A 26595-nucleotide genomic window follows, 5' to 3' on the forward strand; every position below is an offset into this window, starting at 1 on the left:
ACAAAAGGAAACCAATCAAGATTATACGATATTTGTACAATACTCCCAAACAAGAAAACAGAACCTACATGCTAACGTACATAGCACCCAAAGTACTGTTCGACGCGTTGAAGAGGTCAAAATTATTGTTCACATAAGGTATATACATATTCGTATAGCGCTACCAATCCCTGCAAAATATAGAACGCAGATTTTCATTACACACACGCACGCACGCACGCACGTGCACAGCACACACACCAGAAGGAAACGGAACGCGCTCACAGGAAGCGCCTGAAAAACGAAAAAAAAGGAAAAGTGTGGGGAACCGAGGTCGTCTTGGGCTGTCGCCTCTCCCTCTCCGAGAAGGAATGAAGAGGTTCTTGGAAAGCAGGGACGGGCGATTCTCTCTGTCAGCATCAGCTCCCACCAGCGAGGACGGGGCGAGAAAGCGAAACGGGGCTTTCCTTGCTGTCTATTTTTTCTTCGTCAGGCCAACGCCGCCTGCTCACAGGGGCGCAGGCGAGTTCCCGCCAAATGGCGCGGGGGCGCAAGCAGTTGCGTGAGTTGCCGCCAAATAGCTCTGGATGCCAGCTCGTTCCGTGTCTCTTGGTAGACTAGTTGGTGCATTTCTGCTATCATGGACTGCGCATATAAACGCAAACTACACAAAAGTGACATGGACAAGAACAGCGCAAGCCCTTTCCATGCAGTGGAGCCGCCGTATCTCGCCGTTCAAGATATGCGTACTCGTAAGTGGCATTTTAATTTCACGTTGTGTAATGCATGACTGTCTTTTTCAAGTGAACAAAGGTCGTTTTGTATTGTGTAAATGGTTTTGCAACGTATGATAAACTCCTTGTCTTTCGGGCTTATTTTTTCTGACAGGAAGAAAAAAAAAAGAGGCTTTACATGAGAACGGATCAAGCGTTCGAGAGTTGGGACAGGGAAATGTGAGACGTACTTTCATGTATATATTTCTAATATTATTTTTTCGTCTTGTATTCTCGTTAATTTTTCTCTAGGAAACACTGGAACGACACTGCTTAAATTGAAGCACAGTGTGCGAATGACCTGCTACGCTCGGAACTGTTATCACCATTCGGGAAGAAATTGGGTAAGACGCTTGTCTGGTTATTATTGCGGAAAAGTCATAATTAATTAGAAGTTGCTTTCGTTCCTTCCCACAGATGAAAAAACATAACTGTAAATACCTGTATGATATACGTCTGGTGCATTGCAGGTAAGAATGGATTGTGTGTGGCGCGCTTCACCGCATGTGGACTAGAGTAGATCTAGGAACATCAGACAAGAAGACACGTATGTGAAACCCTGCGGATAGCCCATATGTAAGTTCTTCCTCAATTTTTCTTTTGTTGCATTTTCGTAGTTTACGTGTAATACTTTGTCACCGCGGTCTCGACGTTATGTATACCTATACATTTGTCTCGTGGCAGTCTGCGTGCTATTTTTTTTGTGCAACTATGTGTTGTATTCATTTATCGCGCTGCCTGGATGGTTTTTTTTTTCACTGATATTCCGACCAAAGTCGGTAAACCTATCCTTCCTGTCCTCATGTTTCCTTGGGCGGCTCTAAAGCGTATCTTAGAGGAATATTTAGCTTCAGATTCCCGCATGGAACAGATGGTGAATGACATGCTGTGTTTTCTTTTTAGAGAAACTATGTATTCATGTTTAATATTTGGTTGATTTTCACTTTGTCATTCATACAATACCGCAGCCACATATGCCATTCTGTCATAGAACGTTGTTTCTAGATATATTTGTTTTATGTGGTTAAAACATTTAAAACGAGAGCGTTTCTTATCCTGGCCATTATTTTTTACAGACCACGATAACCACGTATTTGGATGTCTGGTTTAACTCTACGTGCGCTGGTTCGTGCAGGTGAACTTTTTTTCCAGATACGGAGGAACGGACACCGGTCGTGCCGTGAGCACTATTCTGCAGGGCATACTTACAAATGAAGCTGCACTGCAGTTCAGCTGGAAAGGGTCGCAGGGGAGGAAGCACGCCTTCGTGAAGCTCATGGCCATCACGAATATAAGTAAGAAATATGGCATAACAATCAGCTTTCTAGTGCACGTTGCGAACATCGGTACCAACAGCATGCTTAGTTTTTTTTTCTTCATTCAAACAAGCTGCTGCTTATTGCATCTTGCTGCGTCCAGTATTAGCATTTTCTTTAATAAAATAATGCCGTAATAAGTGAGTTCTACTTGCGGCGTCCATATTTTGCCACTGCTTTTGAGGAGTTTGTTTTGCTTCACCATATAATATATGCTGTATATGCTGTTTCTGCTTTAACCCATGTATGCTAACTGTTTTCTGCAAAACATAGACCTATCATCGTTGCCATCATGTCAGCAAGTATATGTATCATGCCATAAGCTTCCCCCCTTGCCTCTCCAGACATTTACCTATTCACCTCCTTGTGCCGCTTGGCGCGCTCCGGGCTCCGGCGCGTTCTTTGTCTCAGCGTTTCAACTCGGCTGTTTCATACAGTGCTCACGGGAAGCAACAAGACCTATCGTGGTGTAAATAGCCGCGCTACCTATAGACACAGTCGCCACTGTGTATGCGTGTTTTGCTATGGTTCCGTGTTCAGTTCCCCCTATTGCTAACGACATATAAATTACCAACTATCCGGTACTTACACGATTTGTGTCGTCCAGCCACTCTTCCTGACAGCTTCGATACTGATTTGCACGTCCCTAATATTGCTTTGTTGTCGTTTCTTTAATGTTTCGTGAATATCTGACTTATGATCTTTTTGATTGTTTCACTTCTTCAAATGGAATGCGACTCACCAACTGAACTATAAAGCGGGGGCAGCTTTCTTATATGTGCCGCTTTTTTGCAGCATCTGTGAGGAGCACGTTCCCTGACGCTTCACTAGCATCAATGGCTGGAGTCGCAAAGCGCTGGTTGGTTGGAGCAGCTGACAGGGATGGAGGCCGGAATGAAAGAAGGCGCCGTGACCCTGCTTCAAGCCCACCAAATATGAACTAGTGTTTAAAACTTGTGAATGTGTCGGTGTACATATACAATTACAAGAAATAAAGACCTGTATCAGAATCTTTTGCCTGGCATTTATGTGGCATGAAAAGTACAAAAAAGCGTTCACTTTCGTGTGGTACTTCTATGCCGGCCACCACACAAGCATGATGCATGATGCGCACGCTGTTGTAAATGCATGATGCAAAAGCTACGATTATTCGGGGCGTCAAAAGCAACGTCGGCTTTCAGCACCGGGCCGGTGCAATGCCGACCATTATTGTCGTCAGGGCCATGGCTGGCCCGCGTGTGGCATGCGCTCGGCTGCGTTGGCCAAATAGAATGGCCCTACGGCTGGCCGACTGACTACGTACCTAAAGCCTTGGTAGGCCCTCGTATGGGACGCCGTCGGCCAAGTCGGCCACAGTGGTCGGGCCTACATCGATTGCCGACGATCGGCCGACGTTAGGCCAATGTCAATCCCCAAAGCTGGGCCGCCCTCGGTTGCCGAGGTCGGGCCAACCGTTTTGCAGTCGGCCGGAGACGTCGGGCCGACTTTTTGCCACGGTCTTTTTGTTGCTTGGGAAGGTTCGATTTTCCGGACTAAATCGCTCATTCTGAGCCAAGTTGACATTACCCAATTGTTGAAAGCCGCATATTGGATTTTTCTCTGGCTTGGCCAGGATGGGCTTTCAGTGGCCCGCTCTATAACCTCGAAGATTCGGAGGCTCACGCCATATATAGTTTCTCTATGGCTCAGGCTATGAATAGAGAGCACGCGCCATCTTCTGGTCTTAGAGGCCATACCCACTCTTTCTTAGCTCACAAAACGCTCCAGGGGATGGCACTTTTTCTTTCTTACTTTCATTCTTCGGTCAGCACTATCGTCATGATCACTTAATGCGCGTACAGTTTTCTCTCTCTTTTTTTTTAGGTTCTGTTGCCGTTTTGCGCGTGGTGAGGCCACAGAACGCCTACGATGTCTTCAGAGCAGGTATGTTTCGGAGACGTTTTCGCATCTTTATGCGTGTTTGTGCGGGTTCATATTTGTGAGACCGGCGCCACCTCCTGTGCTTTCACGAAAGCCAAGTGGTGCGAAGTAACGTCGCTCGATTCTTCAATCTCCATGGAGATCTCCACCAACGGAGGCCGCGAACGCGGTGACGTTCTTGTCTACTGCATACGGAGACGTCACTCTTGCGCGAATCCAAGCAAATCTGATCGTCTCGAAGCTTAGTATGAGGCAAGGCATTATTAGAGATTTTTTAAAGCCATTCTAAGTCTAATAATTTTTGGGGGGAGGGGGGGGGGGGGATGAACGAATTTTCTGGACTGTTCAATTTTTCAGATTCTTTTTCGGTCCCCGTGAGGTCCGGAAAATCGGACGGCAGCATGGGCACCATATGAATAGATTTAAGTCTCTCTACATGCTGTTCATGGTTATGTTTAGTCAGGATATTGTTGCCTATTGGGCTTTGTTGGTGAAAGCATTTCTGGATTTCAGAACCAGCAAGGCATGAACTTTACCACCAAGCTACCCGAGACTCATCCTGTAGTCACTGTGTCACAAGCCACTATACCTCCAGTCACAACTGCCGCAGCTGTGGCATCTTCAACCGCCATGCCTTTGGTTGTCACCACAGCTGCTACCATAACTTCGGTTTACATGCCTCTGCCGGACATGCCTACTGGGCCTGCACTTTCAACATGTGTGCTGCCTCCTGGCATCTTCTCGGCTGGCATGCCTACTGTCAGTATAGCTTCAGCCAGCACACCACCTACCAGCATATCTCCAGTTTCCATGCCACATCTCGGAGTGCCACTGGCTGGTACACCTTCCGATGGCATGGCTTTACCACCCACGGGCATGGCTCCACCATCTGCGGGCATGTCTCAACCTCCCGCTGACATGGCTCCCCCACTTTCTGCTGGCATGGCTCCACCACCCGCGGGCATGTCTCCACCTCCCGCTGACATGGCTTCCCCACTTTCTGCGGACATGGCTCCACAATCTGCGAGCATGTCTCCACCTTCCGCTGGCATGGCCACCCTTCCCACCATCAAGGCTTCTCCACCCACTGGCATGGCTCCACTGCTTTCTGGTATGGCTCCACCTTCTGATGTGGCTCCACGTCCCACTGGTATGGGCCCTGAACCTTCTGGCACGGCTCCACCTCCTGCTGACACGGCTCCCCCACCAGCTGGCATGGCTCCACTGCTTTCTTGTATGGCTCGACCTTCTGATGTGGCTCCACGTCCCACTGGTATGGGTCCTGAACCTTCTGACACGGCTCCACCTCCTGCTGACACGGCTCCCCCACCTGCTGGCATGGCTCCACCGCTTTCTGGTATGGCTCCACCTTCTGATGTGGCTCCACGTCCCACTGGTATGGGTCCTGAACCTTCTGGCACGGCTCCACCTCCTGCTGACACGGCTCCCCCACCTGCTGGCATGGCTACACCGCTTTCTGGTATGGCTCCACCTTCTGATGTGGCTCCACGTCCCTCTGGTATGGGTCCTGAACCTTCTGGCACGGCTCCACCTCCTGCTGACACGGCTCCCCCACCTGCTGGCATGGCTCTACCTCCTGCCGGCACTCCTCCCGCCCTTACGGTGAAAGCTCTACACCCCACTAGTGCGGCTACAGCTCCCGCAGGTATGGTTCCATCTTGCAAGCCTGTTGCCACTGTGCCTCTTGCCACAATAACACCCAATGCCATGATACCTGCAGCCACTTCAATGGCCCTCACGGCAATGTCTCCTGCTGCCATGGCTCCTGCAGCTGCACCTCCTGGTGGCATGGAATCACATGGCATGCACCCAACTACGTTGCCTCCAGACAATCTGAGTCAAGCCGGCACGACTCCACCAGCTCTGCCACCAGTTACTGTACCTCCAGCTGTCCTTCCTGAAGGCGACACTTTTTGCATATACCTTTCAGTGGTGTTCAATCCATCGGAATTCTATGGCCACATAGTGGAGAAAGCATACCCTACAGTCAAGGTGAGAAGCTTACTTTCTTTATGTTCTGACTTTCTGTTACTGCACGACACTATGGGCATGTCATGCTGTAGTAAAGAAAGGGCATGTTCAGCCTTACTATTACCATATTTTTCTGTTTCCAAGTTTGTAGTGTAGGGTTCTGCTAGTCTCTGTTGCACTTAAGGCCAAGGTATCTATCACGGACCATTGACTGCGTACCTACTGCACATCATGGCTTAGTTGGGATGCGGTGGTGCCACCGAATAAGGATGCCTGACGTCTGTTATGTAGGCTTCCTCCAGGCCATTACTAGTGCATCTGCTAAGCAAGAACTTGATTTGCAAATAAATTTTATAATTATACAGTGCAGCTGATTATGATGTGCACACTTGATTAACAACCTCCTAGTCACTTTAGTGTGCATAAGAAATTCGGATTGGTAGAAAACATGTATGTTGAAGCGAACTAAAAAGAGCCCAAAAGCTTCTTCTGAAAGATGAGAAATGGGTGGTGTCTTTCAAAAAATGGAATAGTGATGGACTTTTTTTAAATAGGCATAATACGAACATAGAAATTAGGAGTTAAATAAATTCTTCCACCCCTTTCAACTCATCTCTTCTCAGCGGTGAGGTGCCATTCACAATGCCCAGCCTATCACACTCCACCGTTTCTTTTTTATTTTTGCGGCAAGCTGATGGCAACTTTTTGAGGTATGCCTCTGACAGAGTTCCCCAAGGGCGACAAGGGACTAGTGACAAGAAACTTGACATAGGCTAACAACTATCCTTTTCTCGTTTCTCAAGTATCTTTGGCAGATCTAGAAGGGTATGTATGTGCGTGAGCTTCTGCTTGCAAGTAATTTGTGGTCAAAAATGATTGCTCGATTACTAATGCTTATGGGCTGCCACCACCTGACTTGAGCTGGCAACCAGCCAGCAGTTTAAAAAATGGTGAGGAGGAGCCCTCTGTTCCCAAAGAAAGGAAGGTGTTGTTACCTGCCACTTGTTTGCAGCTTCATCCTTTCCCCATGGACTGTGTCGCTCTCCAAGCTGAAGAGGTGGTTTAAGGCACCTAAGTATGAAGCCAAGTTAAAAAAAATATCATTTTTAGCAGAAAAAGAAGAATACAGATTATAGTCTACCTTATAGAACACATATTTCTACTTCACAAGGGTTTTGGGGTGTGAAAAATAATTTTTTTATTTATAGAATTGTTAACAAATTCTTCTCTCATGCCAGCACTTGTAACATTAATGGTCACAGGTGAGGCTTTGATCTGTGTATTAAACCAAAATGAAAGAGGCCAGAAGGTTCTTGAGAGCTTAATGATGAAATAATTTTAGGAAATGCGCTCTTACTGTAGGATTGCTTTGCTATAATGGGGAACTACATCTGAAGTAGTTGTACAAGTTTATTTGTAGTGGTCCATGGCACACCCAAATATGTGTGAAATAAGTGTGGAACGTTTCCCTAAAAATCCTAATTGGAAAATGAGTTATGCTTGTTGGTGTACAAAATTTTAGGTTTACTGTTTGATTTCTGAACCAAACTAGGTTACTGCTGAATTGAGGGTCGCCGAGTGCCATAGGAACAAAGTAGTCACAAATAGGTTCGTAATTATATGGAATTGAAATTTGTACTGTCCATGGAAGAAGAGTACACATTGGCACATTTCGACAAGAGACGCACAGCGGATATCAGCAACAAACGCAGCCGGGAACCATCAGCCCAGGCAGTGGAGAAACATGACACAGCACAACCACCGACCGCAGCAACTCGCCCTTCAGATGCCATAAAGGTCTTGCACGGCAACACGTGCATCTCAGAAAGGTAGTTGGCATTCAGTCACAAACTAGACCCATAACTCGGTTGCGTGAGATCAAGTGCCCTTAGCAGAGAAGGTCCAAGTACGAAAACAGGAAAAAGGTCAATGTGAGTTAGTTGCTTGAAAACAGGAGAAATAGTAAAAAAAAATCAATTTGTTTATTAAAGGAATGATGCACTTGATGGCATATATTTGTTGCAGGGGGGATATTTAGGCAGCCTTCATTGTTGCATAATTTCATAGAGAGCGCAGCTGGTGACGGATGCATCTGTAGCATTAGTACAGATGGCCATACATACACACTGACTCTATGCATGTTTGCTGTCCTGTGTTAAGCCGTGTCGAACAATGACATAGTTTCCATGAAACAGAAGCCTGCAGGAGACCTCAAGAAAAAATGGAGCACATTAGAGGCAAATATTAAGTTAAGGTGATATATTAGTGTGAGAGAATCTCTAAGGCATCAGTATTATTGGGAACAAAGCCTTAGTAGTCGAGAAATTGAGGTAAATGCAGGTCACGATTTCAGACACCTCCAGGACATTCAAATACTTGCCCGATGATGAAGGCATTCCTCATTTAATTTCTCGCACTGGTACTCAACCACTGATTACAAAAACATGATTGCATTGCTTTATAAGACGAACGAAAATGCTTCTTGTCTAGTTCGATTTCATTTTCGAAAAAAAAAGAACTCATTGACATTAGCTTTGACAACGATGCGGGCAGTTGAAAGGTTTCATTTTCGCTCGACTCTGCATTGCCTGCGCTTTTGCATTTCAGTAGTTTCTTTATCGCATAGTACTGGGCTGGTTTTGCTGGCTCGTGAAACTCGCACAAACTACACGTAGCAGAAAATTCCACTTCCATGTGATGTCGCAGAATGTCCGAATGGTTCATGCCACTTGACGAAAAGCAGCTGCAGCGGCTAATCCATTGATCTGTCTTAGCTCGGTCTCCCTGTGGCCACGCGTTTGCAATTTGTGAAAAAAAAAAAAAAAAAAAACAGACTACGATTTCTCGGGCGTTGTTTTACACACCGACGGCAGCAAAATGCAGTGATGATGTATGCAACATCACCACTCCCTGGTTGGGTGGAGGGAGATTTGAATTGCGATAACGGTATTAGGACCCTTCAGATGATATTTTCTCATAAACAAAGCCTTTTCTTGGTACGAAACAGGTGTTGCGAGGTTTCTGGGATGGTATGTCAACAGTCCACGTTGACATATTATTTGCCTTTAGTGTGCCTTTAAAAGTGGAACGCGATAGCATTCAGAGATCTCCGACTGCGAATTCTGACTGCTTCTCACGCTTACTAGCAACTGCAGCTTATCTAACCGCAATGTTTGCTGGGAAACGCTGGCAGCAAATGGTATGCATGAAGGTGAGCTTTCTGGTGGAAACGCGGCTGAAGGTTGCGCACAGCCGTGGCAAAAAATTACATCTTTTTCAGGTTTATATTATTCTTTTGCACTTCTAATATTTAAGTCTGAGAAGATTTAACATAAAAGGCATGCATTGTCGGTGTTTGTTTCATGACATTTGTTTGTGGGCTGTCATGCTCAAAATTCCAAGGAATAACTTTGTCAAGAATGTAAGATAAGGTATGAGCAACTTTAGTGATAAAATGGTGTGACAATACAACCTGCATTTACCGCATGTCATATAGCAAGATGTGGCATATGCGTATACCTAAATATATATGGAAATTTTTGCTCACTCACAACTCTACCGACACCGGATTTTTTACAACACGCCCCGGGGCCTTTTAATGGTTAAAACTTTTCTGCGATAAAAATGATTCAGTAAGTTCGAGTGTTGATGCATAATAACATTCAAATAAAACCTGTAAAGTATGTACTGCGTTTTCTCCTTCCCGTACTGGTTCACATTTCTAACTTAGTCTTGGAAAGTGGAACATTCCCTAGCGAAATGAAAAAGAGCAAGGTAGCTGTACCGTACAAAGGCAAAGATAGAAATAAAGTCGGTAAATACAGACCAATAAGTGTTATTTCCATTTTTTCAGAAGGACTAGAAAAAATTATATTAACAAGAACAAAAAATTTTCTTGAAAGACAAAAAATATTATCAGATGCTTTATATGGATTTAGAAAAGGCAGATCGACTGAGACCGCATTATTAACCATAAAAGATCATTATACTATGCAATATAGATAAAAACCACTATACTCTAGGTCTTTTAATTGATTTCACAAAAGCTTTCAATTGTGTAAGCCATAACATTTTATTACAAAAGCTTTCGCTATACGGGATATGCGGTAACGCTCTTGAACTTTTTAAAACCTATTTGACGAACAGAAGTCGGACAGTATCAATAGGTGAAAACTAGTCTTCATATCTCGCAATTAAGACCAGTGTACCGCAAGGCAGCGTTGTAGGCCCATTCTTATTTAACACATTCGTAAATGACATTCCCGACATAGACACTTCACTTAATCTCGTTATTTATGCTGACGATAGCACTGTTTTGTTTTCTGGTCCAGGTGCACACGTTTTGGCAGGAAAATGCAACATTTTTCTTGAGAAGTTGTTTTACTGGTCCCAAAAAGATAGACTTGAAGTGAATCCAACTAAAACCAAAATCATTATGTTCTCTGCAAGAAACAAACCATTGACAATCAATCGCGCCATTTATTATGCAGGGCATGAAATCGAATTCGTCCACCAACACAAAATACTGGGCGTCACTTTCGAGGCCTGTTTATCTTGGGATACACAGGGGAACGTAATCTGCAAAAAACTATCTTATGCAGCTGGACTGATGGCACGTTGTCACACAATTTTTCCGACATCGTTCAAAATTCAAATATATCACGCACTTTTCCAGGCACATATCAACTACTGCAGTGACGCACTGTGACAAATAGGATGAAAATCCACATGTTACAAACAAAGATAGTTCGGTATATTGCAAACATTCCGTACTTATCACACACTGACGATGCATTTCAGACCTATAAGATTATGGCCTCTCATCACATGTACAACTTTCGTATTTTGCGCTCGTTCTATTTTTCAGCTAGCTCCATTCACGATTTCCTTACACACACTGCATCATTACATCCCTCACCAAGTAACATATGCATGCGAAACACGGACTTGTGGTTTACACCACCTTTCCGCACAAACTACAAGTTACAAACCCTTGAACATAACTTACTTAGTATCTTAAACAGGTACAAGAATACCATAGGCTTTACTTTGAAACAGGTTAAAGAATATTTCGGAAACATGTAGCCTTATCATAATGTTAATAACCATGACTGCACAAGTGGATTTATTTTCAATCACGACTAAACTTCGAACCTATATTGCTACGGAACAGTATTTGCGATCACGAAGAGGCGAGCAGTGTGAAGACGGTGACGACGATTAGAGGCTGGCGCGGGCTGTTGCCTCTTGGCCAAGTGCAGCGTATTTCCCTGTAAATATACTTGTATATAGCTTTTCGTCTGCGTCTTCCTACGTAACATATCTGGTGGAGGTGGACGTTCCGTGTACCTCGTCACGGACCTGCGCAGTGGACGGCACGTCGAGCCTTCCTTCATGGCTCCCGGCGACGACAACTCGACTCCGCCGGCTCCGACACCTGCTGCCACTTCGACGACCTACATCACTCTCCCCGCACCCCGTGATCCTGGCGTATTCTCAGGCAAAGATGGGGAAGACATTGAGGACTGGATCAGCCTGTACGAACACGTCAACCGCAATAATCGGTGAGACCCTACTATCATGCTCGCCAATGTAGTCTTTTACCTCGGTGGCACACATCGAGTTTGGTTTCATCAGCACGAAGATGAGCTCACCAGTTGGAATTCGCTTAAGCAAAAACTTAAGAGACTTCTTCAGCAACCCCTACGGTCACAAACTTGCCGCTCAGAAGGCACTTTCCAGCCGTGTGCAGATGTCAACACAGCCCTATATCACGTACATTCAGGAGTACATTCACGTACATTCAGGTGGACTGTGCCGCAAAGTTGACGCACACATGACTGAGTCAGACAAGTTTTCCAACATCCTCAAGGGCATTGCCGATGACGCCTTCAACTTGCTCGTTTTCAACAACGTGGCGGCGATGGATGCAGTTATAAAAGAGTGACGCCACCTGGAACTCGCTAAAAGCCGACGTATTGACCAGCAGTTTACCCGTCTGCCCAACACCCCAGCGACATCTTCCTGTGCCGACGCTCCTTGTCCCAACAACACTAGCGATGTCACCAGGATCGTCCGGCGTGAGATCGAGGCCGCCTATCCGGCTGCCTTCGACTCCAGCCCCACCAACGCACCTACAGTCACGGTTTCCCTGATCCAGGCAGTTGTCTGCCAGGAGTTCGAAAACATGAGTCTTCACACCATCTGCTCGGCCCATCGCCCTGATACCCACCCGGCTTCTTCAATTCCGCCCCGTCCCGCATCTTCTTACCCACCACGTTTCCGCAACCCATCTGAATGGCGCACCGCTGACGACAAGCCCATTTGTTATGACTGCCATCGAATTGGGCACATTTCTTGGCACTGTCGCAGTCGCTGGAATTCACTGACCCGGTCTACTTATGCTGCCTACTCTTGCCCCCCACGTGGCCCTTCTCTTCCCTATGCCGCACACTCCGATAATGCCGCCACTGATTCTCCTGCGCCGAACCGCCCCTATTCTCGTTCGCCTTCGCCCCAACGACGACAGTCTCGCTCTCCCCAGCCCCATCGCTCCTATTCGCCGACTCCCTTCGGACGCCGCTCCCAGCCGGAAAACTAGACGATGCAGCGCCTCGAGGTGATGCTGCATTGCTCCCTACGCCGCCAAATCCTCTACTGACGTTTCCCACTCATCTGAACCTTCTTGACGAGCAAGTCGATGGTGTTTCTATGTCTGCTCTTATCGACACTGGGGCGCATTTGTCGATAATGAGCGCTGACCTTCGTAACCGGCTGAAGAAAATAATCATTCCCGCCACGATGCCTATTGTCCGTGTCGCCGATGGCGGAACAGCCCCCGTAATTGGTGTGTGTGCCACCTGCATCTCCTTCGCCGATCGCTTCACTATCGTGCTTATTCACAGTCATCGCCCATTGTCCCCACGACATCATCCTCGGCTTAGACTTCCTCTCCGCACATTCTGCTCTCATCGAATGTTCCGCCAGTACTCTCCGCCTTGATCTGCCTGTTCTGGATCCCGCTGAACCACACCCCAGTCGCCTTAGTTTTGTCGACTTCGTTCGCTTGCCATCTTTGGCATTGACTTACGTTGACTTAATGTCATCCCCACCCATCCCCGACGATCACTACATCGCGGTTCCTATGCAAGACATCCTCCTTACACACGGGATCACAGTACCTCATACAGTTTTATCTATTACGGTGAATTGCGTCTGCCTGCCAGTGGTCAATTTTGGCTTGACGACACAAGTACTGTCACGCGGGATGTCTCTGGCCCAGCTTTGCTCATTCGAGGATCACTCAGTAGCATCTATTGCAGTAGACAACAATTCAGCCGATCCTCCTCTACCATCGCAGTCGACAACTTGTACCATCGCCGACTTACAGAAAATGATTGCGCCCGACATGCCGTCCGAGCACGCTCGCGAGCTCTACCACGTTCTGTTTTCCTACCACGATATTTTTTGCTTTAGCGATCGTCCTTTGGCCCAAACTGCAGCTGATCTTCTTCTTGTCGTGCCAAAACATCTACGACAGACTGTGCTCTTTGAGATGCATGACGTACCCATTGCAGGACATTTTGGGGTAACCCGCACGTACGACCACGTCCGCCGCCGCTTCTATTGGCCTGGTCTTGCTCGTGCCATCCGACGCTGTGTTGCTGCCTGTGATCCCTGCCAGCCTCGGAAAACACCTCAGGTACTACCTGCCGGTCATCTCCAGCCAATCACCGTCCCTGTGGAACCGTTCTTTCGTGTTGGATTAGACTTCCTCAGTCCCTTTCCCACATCATCCTTCGGGAACAAATGGGTAGCCGTCGCAACTGATTGTGCCACCCGATACGCTGTCACGCCGGCTCTCCCTACCAGTTGCACCACTGACATCACGGACTTTCTCTTGCGTGACATTATCTTGCTTCATGGCGCCCCGCAACAGCTGCTTACTGACCGTGGTTGTAACTTCCTCTCAAAAGTTATCACCGGCATTGTGCATTCCTGCTCCATTCAACACAAGCTGACTACCTGATACTATCCTCAAACCAATGGTCTGACAGAGCGGTTAAACCGTACTCTTACCGATATGCTGTCCAAGTATGTTTCCAAGGACCACCACAACTGGGACATTGCCCTTTCTTACGTCACATTTGCATACAATTCTTCCCGGCACGACACCGCTGGATTTTCTCCACTTTATCTGCTGGACGGTTGCGAACCGACCTTGCCCCTAGACACGGCACTTCCTCCTTCTGCGATCTCAAGAAGCGAGTATGGGCGCGACGCCATCGCTCCGCTGACCATGCACGCCAGCTTGCTTGTACTCGACTGACGGCTTCGCAAACCACTCAGCAGTGTCAGTACAACGCCCACCACCGTGACATACAGTTTTCGCCTGGTGCGCTCGTGCTCCTGTGGTTGCCCTCTCGTCTCGTCGGACTTTCAGAGAAGCTCCTTTCGTGATACACAGGGCCCTACCACATGCTGCGCCAGGTGACGTACGAAAAATCTCCCGTCAATTTAACCTCGTCCTCTACTCTGGCATCTAGTGATGTTGTGCACGTCGGTAGGCTCAAGGCCTACTACACTGCTTCCGAGTCTGGCCTTTCGTCGCTCCGGGAGGGCGCTTTTGCCGCCGGAGGTAGTGGTACGGAACAGTATTTGTGATCACGAAGGGGCAAGCAGTGTGAAGACGACGACGACGACGATTAGAGGCTAGCGCAGGCTGTTGCCTCTGGGCCAAGTGCGGCGTATTTCCCTGTAAATATACTTGTATAGAGGTTTTCGTCTGTGTCTTCTTACGTAACAATATTATTGCTGGAAATAGATGTGTTATAAATTTTTTACTGATATCTGTGAGCTGTTGTACTCCAATTTTGGGTTATTTTGTGTATTTACAATATATGCGTGTGTTAGTATATATGTGGAAGAAAATGTGCATGTCACCTGTATGTGTTATTAATGCTTTTATCATTAATCTGTTTCATCTCCAGAATGTCACCACTGCTAAATGTTTCCAGGTTGCCCGGGCCCAGTCAAGCTGTCAAAATACAGCTTTTGCCCAGATACCCCTACGAGAAAAGTCTTTTTTTTTCTGGAAAATAAAAACTGAAATGAAATGAAGATAGCGGAGCATGTATGCTGGCATCTGCTACCTGAAATAAGCCAATGCGAGGCAAATGCAAGTGTGTGTCGTCTGCAGTGATACGGCTCAAAAGATGCCAATTTCTCAGCAACGAAATGGTAGTGCCATTGATTACCATGCAGTGTGTTTCGCCGTGTTTTGCCATGGCAGTGATAGATGGCACCAGCTAGCTAGATGACACCACTGTTTTGTTGCAATGACATCGCAAGCTGCCTGTGTGGCATCATAAGTTAGGCCTTCATCCCTTGATATTGACATTAGTCTCAAGAACACCGCTGAGATAATGCCCGAAGTTTGCTGCCGAGGTGAGATAAAGCATAGTGAATGTTTACAACACCATTCACTTCCCGCACTTTCCGTGAAGAGGGTAAACAACTTATAAACGTCTGCCTGCTCAACCCTAAATTGGGCATGCCTGAGCAGGTCAGGTTCCGCATGTCAAGCGATGTCGTAAATTCCTTTTCTTCTGTGCAAAGAAAGTCTGTGAGAGGTCTCAAGAAAAAACCCGCTTTTGCAGCAAAATGATTTGAAACTCCTGCAGTGCAAACAAAAGGATTCATCAAAGCTAAACTCCTTTATATGCATAGCTCATCTTCTCATGACTCATGGCACATTGCGGCACCTTGCCTTTCTCCTCCTAGCTTTAGTTGCAGCATCTCTGCTTTGACAGGAGGCCTTCGCAATGAGTGACCTGTAATTTGTGACATGTTTTGACTGTGTAAGGGCCAGGTTCTATTCTAACTTGGCCTCCTAGCATGGTTGCAGATTTGGCAGCCATATAATAATAAAAAAAAAGCGGGATACCAAATTTTTGTGTGTGCAGTCCTTTGATGAAAGTGCAGTCAATGCCTTTATAATGAAGCACTTGGGACCTCCAGAATCACTCACCATACAGGTCACTTCATTGTAATAACTGCACACCAGACTGCTCCTAAAGTCTATGCATGTTCTGTAAAAAAACACTTATGTAGCATAAGTTCAAGAGATACTTGGTGCAAGATAAGCCACTCAGAGGTAACTGCGTAGAATCAAGCTACATGGCATGCTATTGCTGTCAAAGTGCAGCTCATCAAAGTGTTTAGGTATTAAGCCCACCCGAATTCCTTTGTGGGTGGTAAAGTGCTACCATAGCTATTGTGGAGTTTGGACCCACCTGCACAGTCTTTGTTGTGGTATCAACTAGTACTCCCTATACGAACCACAGCTTGCAACGGCAGCTATTGAGAACATTTGCAGTGCCAGTATAGTGTGTGTGTTGCAAAGCAACAGATCACCCGTCATGAATGCCAAATTCCTTCATTGTACAGGAAAATTCATTGTAGAAGCATCATAACACATACAAAAGACAGAAATTCAGCCAGGGTATAATAAATGTTTCATTATGCAAGTTATTTGTTTGTACAGGGATTTGTTTTAGAAGTGTTCAACTGATACTGCTTGCTGTCACCACATACATTCCCATTGTAATCGGTGATAATATAGCATCATGTGGCATTCTCTGTGCCACGGCTTGAGCTCCTTGAAACTAGTATGCAACGCTGCAGTTTTTAAAAGATACCTATTTCATAAGATCAACTTAAATGTATGACTAGAATATAAAGGATAGCTTCAAATATTGGGGGAAGCACTGTGCCATATTGAGTAAAGCTCCATGCTTAGATTGAGAGGATGACTGAATTCAAGAAAATATGGCAATCTGCACAAAAGTCTATAGATATGATTATTTGAGTGAAGTTTGTATACAGGAGCATAGATTGCTCAGTGTGCTTGGAAATAAGTTGTTTTAATATTTGCAGTTTATATTAACCTGGGAACAGTGTACCTTACGTGTGAACTACAACCACAGTAGCATGCTTGCTAAGGTGAATATACTAAGTGTCATAAAATTCATTCATTGTGTTCATTACATGTCATTCACGTGTGATTTTATTCAGCCCTGACATCATTTTAATTGTGGCTTGCAGTTTCAAAAATGTTTCTACCACTGCCTAGCCTAATTCTCTGAATATTTGCAGAATTTTTATTTATTGTAAACATATGCACCATGCTATATTTGAAATGCATCCTGCTTCATTATAACATTGTGCTATTGTGAAATTTGTTTGTTAAAGTGAAATAGTTTGCTCCAGTAAAACTTTATCAGCATATACTTGTCACTGGTAAGCTAGCCTTGGTGGGATCTATTCATGCTTTGTTTGAGCCAAGTGTGCATAAAAAATCAGGTAGTCTCTCTGTGGTTAAAAAGCTTTTGTTTTCGCCCTTGAAATGCAGGTCCTAGAAGAGCTTAATAAAAAGCTGAACACATGCGGCACCGAGAGTGAGGCGCCAACGGACGAAACGGTGAACAAGGGTTCCTTCTGGATCTGCCTCTTTGAGGGCGACAAAAACTGGTATCGAGCTCAGGTGCTTAAAGTTCTTCCAGGACGCACTTGTGTGAGTATGGCCAATGTGTGTGGCGTAATGTACAGTAAAACCTCGTTAAACCGTACCCACTCCGCAGGGGCGTCTGCGTCAGCAGGCATTTGGTGTGTTGCGACACCACGTGCCCGAGCACATGAGGGTTGAGCTCTCCTGTATTTAGCCATATGTCGCTTAGCTGTGTCCATGGAAAAGGGGATCCTGGGGTTGAGCTGAGGCTGAGTGTTTGGACCTTTAAGGCCCCTCGGCGGAGGCAACACACACTTTTGGCCACGGCTTCAAGTACATGGTACCCCAGGACTGCCCCATCAAGGGTAAATCAGTAGTTGCCTTTTCCTATCCTCCTCTCCAATCTTTGTCTTTCTCTCTCACTTTTAATCTTTCCTGTGTTCTCCTCTTTGCTGCATTACTTCTGATTTTCTAGACAGCAAGGGTTAACCGTGTGTGAGTAGCCTACCTAGGTTGTGTCATATTCAGCTAGCGTTTGCAGGACCTGTTTTTAAAGGCCCTGTAGCGTCCTCTTGTAGGGCTTTATGGTGGGTGGCTGGCATTACTGCTGAAAACTATATATTCATCTATGCTTACTTCCTTCGCTCACTTCCTGATCGCCCTCAGAAAGGAGGGCGCACCGATGAAGTCTTTTAGTTTTTGGTCGTCAAGAAAGATTCTCTCCCCCATTTCCATGTCATTCATTCTGAAAAACCAGACAAACCAATGCGAACAATTTCACCATTCCTTGTTTTGAAGTCTGTTATCGAAGTTTTTGGCACAGTTTATAAAGCATCCAGGATGGCAAGCAGTGATCTCCTCTTGGAGCTCCGTGACCAGAAACACTATGAAAAACTGCCATATTTAGTGTCATTTGGGGATGCCCAAGTAACAGTAACTTCACACCATACTATGAATACCTCCCATGGTGTTGTCTCGGATGATGATCTGTTAGAGCTAACTGAAGCTGAGGGCTTGGAGGGCTTCTGTGGGCAGAATGTCATCAGCGTTAAAGGAATTGAGGTGTGACAGCAAGGAAATCCACACCAAGCACACGATACTTACATTCGGTTCAAGTATTCTGCCCGAGTCCATCGAGGCCGGGTACATCAATCTCCGTGTTAGGCTATACGTGCCAAATCCCCTCAGATGTTTCAAATGCCAGCATTTTGGCCGCAGTTCACAGAACTGCCAAGGCTGTCAAACTTGAGTGAAATGCAGTGCCCATGAAAACACCTCAGAATCTTGCGAGAACTCTCTCCACTGTGTAAACTGTGATGGGGAGCACACTGCATACTCATGGTAATGCCCATCATGGAAAAACGAAAAGGAAATAGTAACAGTTAAAGTAAAGGAAAACATAACTTTCAAGGAGGCACGCAGTTGAGTATCCTACCTGTTCAAGAACACCTTTGCTGATGTGACGTGTGAGGGGGCGGCGACGCAACAACGTCCGGTGGCTCTCTGGCCCACAAGCAGTGAGCCGGCAGTGACGCCGTGTCACGGTGACAAAGCTCGCGTCACGGTGCCTGGAAGAGACCCGCAAGCTAATCTTCGTCTCTTACACAGCACAAAACACTTTTATCATAATAGAGACACAAATACTACAATGGAATGTTAGAGGAATCATTCATAACTTTGATGATATTAGAGAACTCCTACACAAACATAATCCAAAGTTGCTTTGTGTTCAAGAGACATATTTCAAACCTACGAACACAAATTTTCTTGGAAATTACGCCATCTTCTGAAAAGACCGTGACAAGGCTAAAGCCTCCGGTGGTGTAGCAATAGTAGCCGACAAGTCTGTAGCTTGCCTACACGTCGCCCTTCAGACGCCCCTTGAGGCAGTGTCAATTTGGGCCATTCTTTTTAATAAGTTGGTCACTGTATGTACCCTATATATACCCCTGAACCATCATCTGAAAAAAATAAGTCTTTTATAACCTCATTGTTCAGCTTCCCGAGCCTTACATGCTCATGGGAGATCTTAACGTTCATAACGTGATGTGGGGAGACTCGCGATGCGATGCGAGAGATCGACTCATGGAAAACTTCCTTTTAAACTCTGGTGTGTGCCTCTTCAATAAGAAGGAACCAGCATATTAGAATCCTCATACTCATCAATAGACCTGTCTATCGGCTCCCCTTCTATCTTCCCTGATCTAGAATGGGATGTAATTAAAGATTCATTTGGAAGTGATCACTTCCCAGTAACGCTGAACTTAGTAATCCAACATGGTTCCTCTCCACATGTCCCACGCTGGAAACTGGCCTCAGCCGACTGGGAAGCTTTTAAGGAATCCACCTACTTGTCACGAGACTTTCTAATTAATTTTAGTATAAATCATGCTGTTTCATACCTTAATGCTTTTATCATTGACGCCGCTGAAAGTTCATTCCTCATACAAGTGGCACCCCATTCAAAAGTTGGGTTCCCTGGTAGAATGACGATTGTAGAGAAGCACGGAAGAGACAAAATAAAGCTTGGGGCAAACTACGTGAATGTCCTACAGCCAAAAATCTAATAGAATTTAAACAGGTTAAATCCCAGGGAAGAAGGATGCGACGACAGGCAAAGAGGGCAAGCTGGCAGAAGTTTCTCTCGGGTACAATTTCGTATACTCAAGAAGCTAAAGTATGGGACGGGCTGAAAAGGCTAAAGGGACACGAAATTCATCAGTTGCCCCTTGTGAACGATGAAGCAAACAGCTCGGAAGGTCAAGCTGACACTCTTGGTGAACACTTTCAGCGCGTTTCCATTATTCCGAGGCATTCCTAAAGCACAAACAAATAGCAAAACGCAAGGCCATCGACCGCAAATGCCAACAGAATGAATCCTGTAACTTGCCTTTTAATATTGCCGAGTTGAGAACCTCCCTGACTGCTGTCAGAGCTCTGCACTTGGACCTGACAGGATCATGTACGACATGATTAAACACCTCCATAAAAATACTCAAATGACGCTACTCGCACTTTTCAATGCTATATGGACTGCAGGGTACCTTCCTACTGCATGGAAAGAAGCCCTTGTTGTCCCAATTCTGAAACAAGGCAAAGACCCCACATTAGTAACAAGTTACCACCCAATCGCCGTCAAAAGTTGTATGTGCTAACTTTTTGAAAAAATGATAAAGCGTCACCTTTTACACTTCCTTGAGTAAAAAAAAATTCTTGATCCATATGCGTGCGGTTTTAGAGAAGGACGATCTACAACCGTCCATCTCATGCGCTTCGAAGCAAACATTCATGATGCCTTTGTACATAAACAATCCTTGTCCGTGTTTCTTGATATGGAAAAGGCCTACAATATAACTTGGCATTATGGAATCCTGCGCGACCTGTTGGTGCTGGGCATCCGTGGCAATAAGCTAAACACTATAGGAAGCTACCTTCACAACCGTATATTCCATGTAAAAATAGGTAATGCACTGTCGCGTACATTCATACCAGAAACTGGGGTATCGCAGGGAAGCATACTCAGTTGCACGCTCTTTGTCGTTAAGATGAACACGCTCCGTACATCATTACCACCAGCTATTTTTTATTCCGTTTACATAGACGACACACAAATAGGTTTCAAATCCTGCAGCCTAACGGTGTGCGAGAGACTAATACACCAGGGTTTAAACAAGGTGTCTAATAATACCTGTGTCACACGGGCACATTTGGAAGGCCTTCCAGTCAGCGGCCTTTGAAACGCCACAACTCTATCGACTCAGAGTTGTCGCGTTGCTACACGGCACTTTTGAAAGGCCGTTGAGTGGTTCAGGCGTTTCTCGCAAAATTGTGTGGCGCTGCGGATCTTTATTCTCGTTTTCATGTCTGGAAAAGTTAAACAACGTTAAAACCATTTAAAAGCACTATAATTTATTTTATGTTTGGTTATACATTAAAAAAAAGTTGTTAATACATTGCCATACATATAGGTTTAGTTTTTAAGTTGTTGAGTAGCGAAATTGCGGCAACGTTTGCGCCACTCGATGCGGCTGCCGTTTTGGTGTGCGTTCGCACATGTCAAGTGGCAAAAACACTTTATTGAATAATGAATAACACTCATATATAGTATTTTTAAGGTCTCCTCGATTTGGCTGCACTTTCTGCACTAGTTCAGGGGGTGCAGCACTCTAGCACTCGATTTGCCAGTGCAGCTAGCGCCACCTGCACTTCGGCACTTGATTTGACGTCGTGCTGCACGAGTTCATGTACACTTCAGCACTAGACTCTCCACAAATTCTTTTCTCGTGCACGTAGTGCAAGGCTTTTGATAGCAGACGACACATGCGGCTCCGTGGCTGTGCGGGTGTTGGTAGACGGCATCGACGGCGCCTGCTATTAGTAACGGAGCATGGGCACCAGTTTTCTTCAGGGTGTGTATGCAGCATCTTGTTAAGGGCGCTTTCCGGGTTCAACTGCTGCTAAGTGCACTGAAGGCCGGGATTTTCCCTCAGGTCACGGTTGTTTGTATTAATTTTCACGAGCTTACCGCTACCTCGACGTTAAGCTTGCGCAAAACCACATCGGTCAGTCGTTTGAAACGTGCCATATATGATTCAGAAAGGTGTGGAAACCACGCTTGGTCATGCTTTCTGAATAATGACACACCAACAAAATAACACACCAACAAAAGAAAAGCCACAGCCGCCCAGTTGCAGCAGACGAAGGCCTGTACGTTTCTGCACTTTTGTCCTCGATTTGACCGCTCCACCGAAAGCGCTAGTGTCACGCTACACTCACACTTCAAGAACTGGCGCTGCACTGGCATAACACTTTTCTGAACTAGTGCAAAAGGTGCAGCCAAATCGAGGAGACCTATAGAGCATTTGGTTTAATTTGTTCTTTCTAACCGTGAGTAAGAGCACACTGTGAAAGAGAGGGCATGTTCGCGCTGTTTCCGCTTCCGTTGCTCAAAGGCCATCGAGATTTCGATAGAGTTGTAGGGTGCTCCGTTGACTCGATAGACTATTGACTCGGCTGCCTTCGAAACCGCCCGTGTAGCAGCTCGAACTTGACCTTTGGGTCAACTGACTATCGGTTAGAAGGCCTTCCGAACGCCCGTGTGACACGGGTATAAGTGTGCAGACAAAAAGGATTTATTGTCAACCCGCCCAAAAGTTCTTATGTTCTCTTTACAAGAAAGAGAGGCCTAGTTCCAGATCCTTTTGAAGAACTGTGTCGACAACAAATACCTGTCAAGAGAGAGCGCAAATTTCTAGGTGTTATACTTCACTCCAGGCTTACTTTCATACCACACATAAACTATCTTGAAACAAAATGTCTAAAAACAATGAACTTACTTAAAATGCTATCCCACACAACATGGGGTAGCGACAGGAAGCGTTTATTAAACCTTTACAGGAGCCTAATTCAATCACGATTGGACTATGGTGCTGTTTTATATCACTCTGCCGCCCCAAGTGCGCTGAAGATGCTAGATCCCGCCCACCATCTGGGTATCCGCCTGGCCACTGGCGCATTTAAACAAGCCCTGTCATAAACCTATACGTAGAGCCAGATGAGTGGTCACTCCATCTTCAGAGAACATACATCAGCTTCACTTATTCTCTTAAAGTGCACTCTAATCCGGAACATCCATGCTCCACAACCGTTAACAAATTGACGTGTGCAACACTTTTTCGTAATAGACCCTCTATGTGACACTACCTTTCTCACGGCGTGCGAGAGAACTTAGCAAAGAAATGGATGTCCCAATTCTCGAACATTGCCTAATGCCTCCAGCTAAGCATTACCGCCCTGGAAGTGGCAGGTGATAGAATGTGATATATCCTTTGTAGAGGCCACAAAGCACGTTCCTGAGCTCGCAGTACCTTTGCACTGAATTCTACACAGACGCTTCAGTCACATGCTGGCGTATCTAGCGCTGCTGTTGGTCCCTCTATTTCTAAATCTGACGTATTGAATCACCTAACAAAACGCGAGTTACCGTCATGTTGTCGTGCGCGGCAGAAGGACGCAAGCTCCCGCCCTATGTCGTCTTCAAGCGCAAGACAGTGCCTAAAGGTGAGGAGCTGCCAAAAAATGTGGTCGGGAGATGCCATGAGAAAGGCTGGATGAACGAGAATCTTGTGCTCCACTGGATAAAGTCCGTCTGGTGTAGGCGGCCCGGCGCACTGTTTTCGTTGCCGTCCATCCTCGTGCTGGACGCATTTCGTTGTCATTTGGCTCTACGTCTTCCTGGAGTTGGGAAGCTGAAAGAGGGAGGAAGAAATATCTTCCTCTTGCATACCGCTATTGTGTCCCTCTTCATCCGGCTATGTTTCTTGGTGAAGAACCTCTTTTTAAGACCAAAGCAGTCCTCGCTTTCTTGAATGATGTTGTCCTACATGTTGTAAACCCATTAAATTCATAGTGCATCCTCTCCCCAGAAGGTGCCGCTGTGATAGTTGTTTTGTATAGCACATGCCTCCAGGCCCTTGCGTTTCAAGGGCTCCGGTGAGACAGTAGTGCTGCTCTAGCCAATGCTAGCATCTGATGTATTTTGTATATCACATTGTTCTTTCGCAATGCATCTTAATGCTCATAGTACATATCATTAATCATTGCCATAATCTTATTACACGTAGATTTTACGCAATTTACAGCGACCATCTTTAAGGCCCTTTACAGCCACATCACTTCAACTTCATACAACTCATCACTCTACTGTGAACTCATTAAAATGGCATGGCACTCTTTGACCATATTTGGCCCTTGCGCCACTAAACACCACACATTCATTCATACAATCCATACCCGTTTAAACAGTATTCTCATTTTAAAAGTAGTAAAGTCAAATCCCTGACTAAGCGGCCATTGAACATAATATGTTTTGTTTCCACATAAACCATACCAGCTTATTGTGTACATATTAGTTAACATGTAGTGTTTGCACTTTGCGTAGTGCAGTCAAGGCAGTAGGTCGGCCAGGCAGAAGAATGAGCCTCAGAGATTGGAACGGCCTCCAAGCGCAAACGCAGAGGGTGCGCGGAAGGGTGAAGCCACATTAACATCAAGGTTGTTTCGGCGTCAAGCCAGAGAGATTGTGGCTTGCTAGGGGTGGCCTGTGTTGTCGCTAGAGCGTACTAGACTATGGTTGAGTGGGCCGAACGGCACTCTCCCACTGAGGTGCCGCGTGCGAGTGAGTGAAACAACTTTATTTGGTCCACAATAGACGCAAGCAAACTCGACGTCACCTGGCTAGGCCCACTCGGGGACCATCAGGTGAAACCTGACAGCCCTGTCGTGAGCCCTCTGGACTGCCAGGATTTGAGAGGTCTGGTCCTGGGCCCTAATGAGCTTCATAATTTCCTCTTGGGTGAAAGGGGGACCAGCAGAGGCGCAGCCCCACAGAACATGCTCGAAGTCCGCATAATCACCACACAGAGGGCAGTCCGGGCTTGGGAACCGTTCGGGGTACATTGTGTGCAGCACAGCGGGGCTCGGGTAAGTGCTTGTTTGCAGAAGTCTGAGAGTGACTGCCTGGGCCCTGCACAGCGAGGAGTGCGGTAAAGGCAGGAGTCATCTTGACAGATCATTATATGTTTGCAAATCTCGTTGTACGAGCAGAGAGGCTGGGGTCGCCCAGGAGGTGACGCGTTACCCAGCGCACAGTCAGTCAAACCTCGTGCAGCCGAGTGCGCCTCCTCGTTGGGGTTGATCGAGGCAACCTCAATGGTTCCAAGGTGCGCAGGGAACCAGGCCAAAGAGTCTTGATGTCTTTAGCACTTTGGATGACACGTAGGGCCTGGAGAGCCACCATTCCCATCTGAAAGGCCCGGACAGCGGCCTTGGAATCTGAATAAATCGTGTCATGTACACTGTCCATCAGTGCAAGAGCAATAGCGACCTACTCTGCAACGCTGGAACTGGAAGTGCGGATGGTAGCGCGGCTAAGGACTTTAAAATCACAGTCGATGACCACTGAGGAGAAGCCTTCTTGAACGTACGAAGCATGTTCGGTCCTTGTTCAAGCGGGCACTGGCGAGCAGAGCTTTACCCCTGGCTCGTCTTCGTCCTTCGTTGTAGGTGGGATGCATATTGCGTAGCATCCGGTGTGTGTAAATCTTGGATCTTACGTCGTTGGGCATCTTCACAGCGTCGGGACTGACGACCATGGGGTTACGTCTCGGCTTGCCAAGTCTGGCTCGGCTTGCTGGGGTACCAGAGAGTCTGACAAACTGGGAAAACTCTTGGGCTTCAATGATTTCTTCGAACGTGCTGTGAATTAATTCCCAAATTGAGGAGGTCTTTTGTGTGCGTTCGGACGGGAAGGCCGATGGCAAGCTTGAAGACTCTTCTGATTAGGGCATTGATCTTGTTGCGCTCCTACACGAGCCAGTTGTGCATAGCCCCTGCATAGGCGAAGTGGCATAGCACAAAGGCGTGGATAATCCGGATCAGATTGTCCTCCCTGATTCCGCGGTACCTGTTGGCGATTCTTCGGATCAGGCCGAGGGCGCTTTCGGTCTTGGAACAAATGCATTTGAGGGCGGCTCCATTGGCCCTGTTCGACTCGATTTATCAACATTCCTAGGACCCTGATAGTGTCTACTCGCGGTACTAGGGAGCCCTTACCGGTGAATAACGTAATGTGGCTCTCCGTTGCTGGCTTCCAGGACCGGTGAGAACCGCCTCTGGGCCTCTTCTTGTAGAGCAAGAGCTCGGATTTAGCGGGCGAGCACCTTAGCCCGGTGGGGATAAGATGCCGCTCCGTCACATCGATGGCCTCTTGCAAAGCACCCTCGACCTGACCCTCACATCCGCAGGGGCACCAGATGGTCGTCCGCGTAGATCGTGTGGTCAATGTTCGGGATCTTGTTCAAGGCTGTCGACAGGGTGATCAGGGTGATGTTGAATAGCGAGGTCCACTAGACTCAAGATTGAGTTTTTGACCGACGAAATTCAGCTTGGGCCGAAGGTGCCGCGCGTGGAAAAATTCTGCAAGGGCTCTGCAAGTGAACTGGCTTGGTGCGAAGACTCACTTCGCGGCACATTCAGCGTAATTTCGCTGCCAGCACTGAGACCAATTATGCGCATACGCTCTTATAATCGTGCTTTATTTCATCTG

The 26595-nt window shown here is 46.5% G+C and overlaps 1 protein-coding gene and 1 long non-coding RNA gene across 9 annotated transcripts in view; both read left to right on the forward strand.

Moving 5' to 3' along the window:
- Positions 1-26595, forward strand: part of LOC126548188 (uncharacterized) — an 85891-nt gene that overhangs the window by 12540 nt on the left and 46756 nt on the right. For 6 of the 7 annotated variants that reach the window (XR_008609122.1, XR_008609124.1, XM_055063170.1 and 3 more), the window contains exons 2-5: positions 3932-3991; positions 4502-5654; positions 5730-6001; positions 17394-17555. Coding sequence is in view for 4 of the 7 variants with exons in the window: in XM_055063170.1 (XP_054919145.1) it covers positions 3977-3991; positions 4502-5654; positions 5730-6001; positions 17394-17555 (1602 nt within the window). In the remaining 3 variants the exon portion in view is untranslated. The remainder of the gene's footprint in view (positions 1-3931; positions 3992-4501; positions 5655-5729; positions 6002-17393; positions 17556-26595) is intronic. The other variant, XR_008609123.1, reaches the window with a different exon arrangement.
- On the forward strand, positions 580-3078 carry LOC140213582 (uncharacterized). Of its 2 annotated transcripts, none has more exons than XR_011890463.1 (5): positions 580-731; positions 868-1096; positions 1223-1328; positions 1888-2047; positions 2864-3078. It is a non-coding gene; the product is annotated as an uncharacterized lncRNA (long non-coding RNA). The 2 variants fall into 2 exon arrangements; XR_011890462.1 differs by having other exon boundaries at positions 581-731; positions 1170-1328.

The sequence above is a fragment of the Dermacentor andersoni genome, chromosome 1, assembly GCF_023375885.2.
Source record: "Dermacentor andersoni chromosome 1, qqDerAnde1_hic_scaffold, whole genome shotgun sequence".
NCBI lineage: Eukaryota > Metazoa > Arthropoda > Arachnida > Ixodida > Ixodidae > Dermacentor > Dermacentor andersoni.